Here is a 10,242-nt window from a genome sequence, read left to right on the forward strand (position 1 = left end):
AATATCTTCTGGCAAATTGTTCAATAATATAATAGTGGATGGCAAGAAGGAGAATAAGTAAGAATTAATTCTGGCTTGTTTGATTCTGAAGCATTGAGAGTGACCTCTAGTAACTGATGACATTGATGTTAATGAAATAGATGATACTTCCATTTGACTATTGATTATCTTATAGTACATGACTACTGAGTTTACAATAAGTACACCGCAATTCCAGTTGAGTGATGTGAGCATGATGGGGTAACGCTACTTCTCCATGAGAAATTGTTTATTTTATACCTTGCAGCACTATGTTGAATTGGCTTTTCTATAGCAAAGACATAAGATTGTTGAGGTGAGGAGCCCATATGGGTGAGGCATATTCTAGTATAAAGGATTTGTATAACAATGAGATTTGACAGAAATTATGCAATGATTAACGTTAATTGCTCCACTGGCATTGATGCATCTTTGGTTTTAATTTGACCTCTATACTGACTTATGATTTAGGTACAGAATAAACGTCATAAATAATAACAATTGGATCACAGTCACATCCTAATTTACAATTTGGATTGGTGCAAAGTTTACATCACACATACACACAGAGGTCGTTGCTAGATGATCACAGGGTTTGTAATAACAACTACACACAACTGCTAGGGTTACACATCACTATTAGTATGCAGACTGAAAGACTACAGCTAACATCTTAGCTATTTACCAATGGATATAGCATATATGGCAAATATTTGGCAATGCAGCTATAGAGGCAGCACCACCATAACTAAATTTTTACTTACAGTCAGCCTTTCATTGAAGGTATGGCTGTCACTATAACATCAGCTAAACAGGTAACAGGTATGGTATGCATCATCAAGGCTATCACATGACATGTCTTTGGTTGCGTCACTATGGGTGTAGGTAGAACTGATTATCAGTGAGTCTGACTAATTAAGGATTCTTCCCGGCAACCGGATAACTATACAGACGCATTATAAATTTGATCTTATCTTAGCTAATATGTGTATACTTTTAGAGACACTGCAGATAAGTAGATAGTGAAATTCCAAATTAGAAACACTGCTAGCTGTTATATACACCATGCAAATAGTTACATAATATATACATCAATGCAGTAATAACAATGCTTTAGACCTTTTGTGCTGCGTTGTTGAGCTGTTTATAGCATTAATTTAGAACAGAACTGAATATCAAGTATAGGTGTGGTAATATGTTTCACAAATGTGCAGGTTTGTGCTAGATGAGTATAGCTACATCTTACCTAACTTGTGTGATGTAGGATAGTTATGCCAACTGATCCCTCACAAGGCTATTGATCTCAATATCCCAATATAAAATAATTGCATTGTATGTGAGTCCTCAGGTGGGTTTGAGCAAGTCAAAGGGCAAATGACATCATATTATTACTTTCATGATCTTATGCTGACAGTTTAGTTATACAATTATTATATCAGTATGTTGTGGGCTTATTTTTGCAGTTACAGCTATGCTCGGTCACTTCCTGGATGAAAACTCACATCCTGTGCCTAAGGGTATGATACTGAGGGGAGTGACATTCTCCACAACCGACTCCACATAGCTACACATGCATTCTATACAATGCACCTCCAAGTATGCTGTAGCTACTGCATGTGGACAAACGGTCTGTGTAATGTGGGACATGCTTCTGATATCACGTGCCTAGGACACCCCTATGTATACGTGATAATCGTTTTTATAGCAGCCATATAACTCAATGCCGAACACCGGATGTTACTATACTTTGTCCTTGGTGATTTTATTTTTCTCACCTATGGCTTCGAATACGTACCGGTTAACGCTACCTATAAAAGGTGTGGCAGCCAGGCCTTTGCAACAAACCAGTAAACCTGAATTAAAGATAGTTAGTAATGAATTTCAGCTCGCGACTGCTACAACAGTTTCTACTACTGTTGCTCACAGCAACGATCTTCACTTCAGCTATGGCCTGCAAGAAGCTGATTTTAAACAATGGTCCAACAGGGAACGTTGAAGCCTCTAAGGATATCATGGAAACGGGACGTTATACGGTCAGAACCAGACAAAGAACGAATTCACAACCTGTTCAAGCTCTGCTGCACAAATTAGATGGTGCAAGAGACATCAACTACCACTCAATGTGGTTTACTGCTGTCTTAGAGCCAAGAGACCTCAAAAAGGTACAGTAAACTGCTCAGTACAGATACTGCATGGATTATTAGCTAACACACTATAGCAAGAGTAAACAATAAAGTTTATTATTTACTCTTGACTGTAGTTTATTATTTACTCTCAACTATAGCTATGTCTTCTTCTCTTTTAGCTGTGCCGCAGCCAACTTGTTATATCAATTAAAGTAATGGAGGAAATGAACAATGGTTACAAATGCAACAAGCTAGTAAAAGGAAATCCAAAATTTGTTATTTCTTCCAGTTACATTGTGATAATCAAGAAACAATCCAGCTTATCAGGAATGGTGAGTGTAGCCACTATTATGACTGTGACTATAGCTATCTGCGCATGTATAATATGGTCCCTGGTGGCAATGAGATCAGGACTATGACTATTGTTTTACATTACAGATGCCAGTTATTGTTACTGCTTCAAATGACATGAACAATTCAGTGATGATCACCGGAATAAGAGAATTTCAAAATCGGAACCGTCGTGGAGCCACAATGAGAATGAACCATGATGGAGTCAGGATGGTACGTGTACTGTAGCAAGTACAAATAATACACGAGTGTTAAATGTGTAATTTGTCACATTATAGATGTGTGACCAAGCAGCGGTAGACTACATTGAAGAAGATCAAGAGGTTAACATGTCATCTATAACACCATTATGGCATCTGGACAGAATTGATCAAACTGACTTACCTCTGGATGGCCTGTTCTCCACTCCTAATAATGGCTCAGGAATTGATATTTATATATTTGACACTGGTTAGTGGTGAAATAAACTAAATACCATATTGATCATATGGCTAAATGTTTGCTACAGGAATTAGATATGATCATGATGAATTTGAGGGGAGAGTCAAAAATGATTTTTATGACCCAGTTGATATTTTAACTGGGAGTAACCAACAAGGAAGTGACTGTCAAGGGCATGGAACTCATGTTGCTGCTTTAGCTGCTGGAAAGACATTTGGAGTTGCTAAAGGAGCTACACTGTATAGCACTCGGGTTCTCAGTTGTTCTGGGTCAGGATCTTACTCAAATGTTCTTCTTGGGATAAACCATGTGATCGGGGAGCAGATAGTTAATAAAGATCGGAGGATCATCATTAGTATGTCACTACGAGGTCCTATAAGTAGAGCTGTCCATGATGCTATCAGAGATGCAACAGAGGAGGGAATCTTAGTTGTTGTTGCTGCAGGAAATGATTTCAGTGATGCCTGCAGGTAACAATAGAAATTGTTAAGTCTTTGTTTTGTATTAAGTTACTACAAGAATGTGGGCGAGCACAACTAGCTATAAACTGTGTTTATGATGTCATATTCGTCACAGGTTTTCTCCTGGTGCATCACCTCTTGCTCTCACAGTTGGCGGAACACAGCGAAATGATGACATTTACCTTCGATTATTTGATGGCTCCAACTATGGCAGTTGTGTTGACATATTTGCACCGGCACAAGATATCCGTAGTGCCTCATTCTCTACTCAAAATGGTGCAACAACCTTTACCGGTACCTCTCAGGCCACACCCCTAGTGAGTGGAGCTGCTGCCGTCTACTGGAGTATGAACAGGATGGCCACTGGACTAGAAGTAAAAGATGCCATTCTTTCTTCTTGTACTCGAGACAAACTCAGCATTAACAATTTTGTGCCTTCTGAGTTTCATGATCAGTCACCAAATTGTCTACTACACATTGACCCCCTTCAAGTTCCAGCTGAACCATACCAAGTGTTCTCATCAGTGCCATCAGCAGAGCTGCACACTTACATTGAAGATATGGAGGACAAATCTTATAAGCTGATCTACATTCACAGTCACAGTATCAATTCCTCACACTATTACAGCTTAATATTCAAGTATATGGCTAGTGTGGAATTCAAAACACTAATGCATGGCAAAGTGAAACAGATTAAGAGTATGGTAGCTGACCATGAGGCTAATGGTTATCAAGCCACACTCTTGTATGACATGAATGGCATTGACTATATTGCTGTAGTAGAGAAAACAAGTTTGACTCACTTTCAGACCTACAGGACTTCTAGAAGAGGCCACAATAAAGCGTACAAGTCAAAATCACTCAATAATACACTGCTGAGCACCACAATATCTCTGACCAACAAAGGATCACCTAGATACAGCTCGGTGTATGCTCAGGGTAACACACTAACTCAGCATCTGCCAAGTATAAACATAGGCAAGCTAAGGAGTGCCATTAACAGACGATTTAAAGGAGGATACTACTTGAATCATTTTAGCACAGTTCCTACCAGTACTGTCCAGTATTCACTTGTATTCCATGAGATGACCAAAACACCTGATAATTACATTTTAGTGATGGACGCCACATCAGACCAGGTGGAGGATGTTATACAAAGTCAACTCATGAATGGATTCACTCCATTAGTTGTGGCAGGAGTGAACACTGGGGACGGCTTGAAATATTTCATGTCTTATGAACTGTAAATACTTAGCTACAGCATCAATGATCATTTCTTTCTATAATAAATTTGTTTATCACTATATATAACCATATTTTTATTGAGGAATTGTATTATTTCATTAATTTTTAAACCAATAATTCTTGTACTGTTGTACATGTATTTTCATTTTAATTATCAATTAAGTATTTAAACTTTGCAAGTGCAACTCAGTGCCTGAAATTACAGTCAGACATCAGACAATTTCTGACCATTTTTAGCATTTGTCTGACCAAATGTCATGTTGATCTGACATAATGTCAGCACCAGCTAAATCATATCAAAATATTTTTGTGTGTCTCTGCAGCTGGTTATGTTGCTAGTTTTCAATATCCAATACTTTGTAGCTTTTGTATACTAGAGTTATCATTAACACTTTGTATAATGAATGAAAGTACTCTGTACACATGTGTATCTGTGCAGATATTGATTATGTCTGACCAATGTCTGACCATTTTTGAAATTATTCTGACATTTTGTCCGGACATTGTAAAGTTGTAATTTCAGGCTCTGGCAACTGTATAGCTTGTTTTCATGAACTAGCATAACTAAAATTATTAACTTGAGAATTTTGAAATTTGAGTAAATGAGGGAAAACTTATGTTCACAATAATTATGGTCATATAACTTTGTCCTTCCATAATTTTCAATCTTAACACTTGTACATCACATTTCAATTATCATGACTGCTAGAGCAACAACACGGCAAATACCTTCGGTACAGCAGAAATACTTGTATTGCATGGCCCTTGCATGCATTATACAGTAAAATATTAGAGCCTGAAACACATGGTATAAGTAATAGTTATACCATGGGCAAGAGTGCATATATACAGAATTTTCAATCTTAACACTTGTACATCACATTTCAATTATCATGACTGCTAGAGCAACAACACGGCAAATACCTTCGGTACAGCAGAAATACTTGTATTGCATGGCCCTTGCATGCATTATACAGTAAAATATTAGAGCCTGAAACACATGGTATAAGTAATAGTTATACCATGGGCAAGAGTGCATATATACAGGCAAAGCACGAGTAGCCGTGGTATAACTGGTATGTTCTACTTTAGCATGTAGACTCACCTAATTGGCAAAATCTTTAGTTGCTATACCCTTCTCTTATATAGGGAACCAAGTAAGCTGTGATTGTGGGATTGAATTTTTCCAAACGAATTGTGATTGTGGGATTCAATTTTAATACATCAAACAGTAGATTGATTTTATTATTGCTAATATAGCAATTTTAAGAGACTAGCGTTAATTATGTTACTTTAATTGCTACATTTACAAAAGTAAAAAACAAACTACTGTTAATGTATTAAAATTGAATCCCACAATCACAGGTTGTTTTGCAGAATTCAATCCCACAATCACAGCTTGCTTGATTCCCTATATTAGAGAAGAGGATAACAGTATAACACCAAAGAAATCTGATGATTTCTGGATATAGTGTGCACACCTATTAGGTATGCAATGTCTCAAGTTAACGAGATATATGCACTGGTGGCAGTGCGTAAATCTCGTTAAGGCAGATATATGCACTGCCTTAACGAGATATACGCACTGGTAGCAGTGCATATATCTCGTTAACATTTTGAGACAGTGTGATATGTGATACATATGCACTGGCTTTCCTTTGATCTGAGGTGTGAAAGTGGTACATATAACTATATCCATTTGTACTAAATGCAGTTCTAGGCATATAGTAAAGTAAGAGTTCCTGATTACTTAATCATTTAACAGAGAAGTTTTATTGTAAATGAAACAAAATTTTGTGGACCTGTGTAGCTAATTTGATGATTTAGGAAGTAATCCCACCACTACTAAGGCATAATTGTGATATACCTAATTCTCTAGTCACCATAGCTTCATTGAGAAAGTCTAACAATGTGCATGCATAAATATAATTGATGTCACTGAATTCCTTCAATCACTGAATTCCTTCAATCACTGAATTCCTTCAATCACTTAGCTGCATGTGAAACTGTCATAATGACACAATACATTAGTTACCATTAAGACCACATTGTAAACTCACCATTACTTGTTCAATTTAGATCATGCTTATAATCAGCTGAGCTCACATGTGAGTAGCTACAAAGTGTGACTATGATGTTAAGTTTACTGTGCACCACAGTAATTGTAGTTTTTTTTTTTTTTGTAATTGTATGCATTGTCGACCTGTAGATACACAATCTTCAAATTGAAGTTAGTAAAATAATAAGTCAGCTACAATTGACCGGGATCTTTTCCAAGGAAACAGGTATTATTAAAGTTGGTGACTATATACAGCAAAATAAATAAACATGTAGCATTTTTATGTAGCTATAACAGGAAGGGTATAGCTATGTTTCACAAACAAAGAATTCCGTTAAAGTGCTGTGTGATTGTATATCAATGTAATTGTTTGATGAAAATGTTCACAGTATGCTAAGTTGTGCAGTGCTTTGCAGTCAGCTATATGATAGTGGGTGTAATGTTGGCTAAGTTGTGAGTAATACAGCAAAAAATTAATGCTGCATGGTGCTGTTGAAAAGCATGACTTCAGAAGTAGTGGCATTAAAAATGATATAAACAGGGGCAAAATGCCGTATGTATAGAGAGCAATTAGTGTAGGGTTTCTATGAATATATTACAATTGCTTGCAGTTTTGTGACATTCTTATAGTATTTGACAATATGATGGTATAAAATATAAACTATTATTTTAATACATCAAACTGCTGTTTAGAGATGTAATTAAATTTACTAATAATAGTACACCTACATTGTAGCAGTTAAGTTGACGTCATTTTATTATGCAGTAACTATTAAACCAGCACCATGTATATAGTAGCAATTTCAACTTATACACTGAATGGCCTGACCAACTCAATTATCCCTCCTCTGCCCCTGTAGAGCCATATAGAGGTAAACTTCTATAAAATTGATTTAGTTAAGGCTAATGTTGTATCAACTTATATTTGGTATATGTGATTGGATTTGCAAAAAGAACAAATCAACATTGTGCTCTAACTCCTGTAGTAATGCCGGTAAAGATTCCATTACACTATGGACTTCAATGAGCTAGCAAACCCTATAAAATTGTTCTGATACCAAACTCTATACCTTTAAAATAATTATCTACGTACATTATCTCAACTAAGATTCGGATTCTTTAAAAACTGTTTGTAGTATGACAAAATAGACACAGAAGGCCATTGCTGTTATAGTCACTCTCTAGAGTTCCTTGGATACATATATACACGAAATTGATGAGGAGAAAACATCCTGACGGCTTGGCGGACCCCTGTAAACGTTCGAGCGTTAATTGGATGGCTGCAGGTTCGAGGCTGCCTAGGGATTTTTTCTCCTTTCTCCACCTTTTCAAACACACTTTCTGTAACAACTTTCAAGAGACTGTAGGATCAGGCATCAGGCGTCCTACAGACCTTCAGCACTTGCGCTGTAAAGCTTTAATAAAAAAATAAATTCTCCGATGTGAACAGCATGCAGTTGCTTCAGGAAACAATATTCAGTTAGACAATGTAATTTTCTCAAAATTTTATGCATTAGTTAAATAATAAATGACAAAAGTTTGTCAGCATGCAGACCTCTGTTCTACTTTTAAGGTCTTAAGCAACATGCAAATATGTGTGTGTGACTAATATAGCTGTCACTTGTCATATCAATGCAGCACAGGAACAAATCTTGAGACAAAGTTTTTTCTTTCTTTCCCTTTTTTTAACTGAATGCACTAAGTACACTTACATCCCATCCTGTGTGTTGTATTAGAGTAGGTGGCTTCATTGTGGTTTGCTACATGCTTACAGCTTAGATATACCAGGAACCGCTCATCTGCATGCAGTGTGCATAAACATATAGGTGTGCACAAGTAGTTTTGCCTACAGTTTTATTGTTCTCGAGCTAGCCTAAGCTGCATGTGTTTACAGCGTTCACTAATAGTACTAAAATTTGACACCTTAAAAATCTGACAATCCAATAAGGTTTTCACCATGCACCTTCAACATCGCTCTAATCTGTGACAATGGGGTCAGTGATATACGAGGTTTCAATGTACCACAGTACTACTTTACTGGGGGATATTATTGAATTACTAAATTTTTGCTGCATGCCTTGGTATGGCTGCATGGTATACGAAATTAAGCATCATCCTAGTTTGGAGCTTGCCAGACTGAAGTATTCAGAAAACATCACCCCACATAATTACTACAAATTACAAAGCCTTAAAAGTCAGCATTGCTGGCTGTAAGAATGTAGCCACTTCTAGAAACATTAAAGGACTAACACCATCAAAGTGTACAGCATATCCTGTCTATAGCTACTTGTGACAGATTTCCCCAGACAACTACATCACTCCTGAGAGTGAGACATTTCATTACTAAATGATAGCAATATGACTACACTGGACACATCATAAGTTAGCCAACCATGCATCTTTTAGTTTTAGACCAAATATAAAATTCAAAGTCTGGCCACATGAAATAATGGCTATAGTTACAAGTGTCATACATAATCAGGTATATAGTATCATACATATTTCCTTGGTTAAATACCGCACCTTCAATAGTAGCTGCACTTTAGTGGTGCCACAATCAATTTCGAAAATAAAGTCTTAAAAATCATTTTTGAGGGCCAATTTTGAATAGTTGCTGCATCAATATTTGGAACTAAGACAATAAACATTGTGGTGTTTAAGCGGCATAATATATTGCACTACAGGAAGTGTCATGGAGATATCTATATATGGTTAATATAATGGTGTAGCATATCAAGTCCACAAAGAAAACTCTTGCATGAACATGAAGTTGCACACCTGCCACTTGTTTTTGTTGACAAGTATGTACAAGTTCACGGATAGAAAGAGGACTATTTGGTATGTGACACCACCATACAGGTGGTATGCAGTACTATAATGTATGTCATATTTGTTACAACCATGCATGTACTTTTAGTAGGTAATCGGTCAGTTAATGGCTTGTAAAAATATTATAACTCAGTCTCCTATATGGTATTGTGTTTACATCATGTTGAGAAGACTACTGACTGTCACTTTGATGTTTCAAGAATAGTGTCAGATACGGTGAAAATACCATAAATGTGGAGGTGGCAATTTGGCAATGAATCTCCATAATAAGTGAAGTGATACTACTACCAGGAAAACTACTTTCAACATTATCTTTCAGCTACAAGCAGCTACATGAGCTAACAGGTAGATAATCACACCATTCTAACATCATACAAGTAGGACAAAAAAAAGGAAAATGAAATTGAGATGAAAGTTTTCAAAGAATTTCTTCACTCAGTAAAGGCACCTATATTACCAAAGAAGGAATATATGATACTGCTATCATAGTCCCATTGAACTGCTCTGTAGCAATAAGATTTGTAATGAGCCTTATCCGAAATTATGTTACAGACATAAAATTGCCGCTGTAGTGTGGGGACGTTCGTAAAATTTGTATGGGCGACTATGTGAAGAAAATTAATGCAGTAACTTTTGAATCACTCAGGTATTGACAAAATGAAAATGCAAAGTGAACAAACAGACATCGATTTTATAGCCGCATAGTTTCAGG

The 10,242-nt window shown here is 36.5% G+C and overlaps 1 protein-coding gene across 1 annotated transcript; it reads left to right on the top strand.

The window, feature by feature from the left end:
* The first annotated feature begins 1,849 nt into the window (after positions 1-1,849).
* Positions 1,850-4,813, top strand: LOC136261274 (uncharacterized). The gene is made up of 6 exons (XM_066055251.1): positions 1,850-2,180; positions 2,324-2,476; positions 2,583-2,708; positions 2,774-2,945; positions 3,004-3,406; positions 3,513-4,813. The coding sequence occupies exons 1-6, from the start codon at positions 1,893-1,895 to the stop codon at positions 4,642-4,644; spliced, it is 2,274 nt and encodes a 757-aa protein (XP_065911323.1). The 5' UTR covers positions 1,850-1,892; the 3' UTR covers positions 4,645-4,813.
* Positions 4,814-10,242: the final 5,429 nt, after the last annotated feature.

This window comes from Dysidea avara, chromosome 7 (assembly GCF_963678975.1).
Source record: "Dysidea avara chromosome 7, odDysAvar1.4, whole genome shotgun sequence".
NCBI classification, from domain to species: Eukaryota; Metazoa; Porifera; class Demospongiae; order Dictyoceratida; family Dysideidae; genus Dysidea; species Dysidea avara.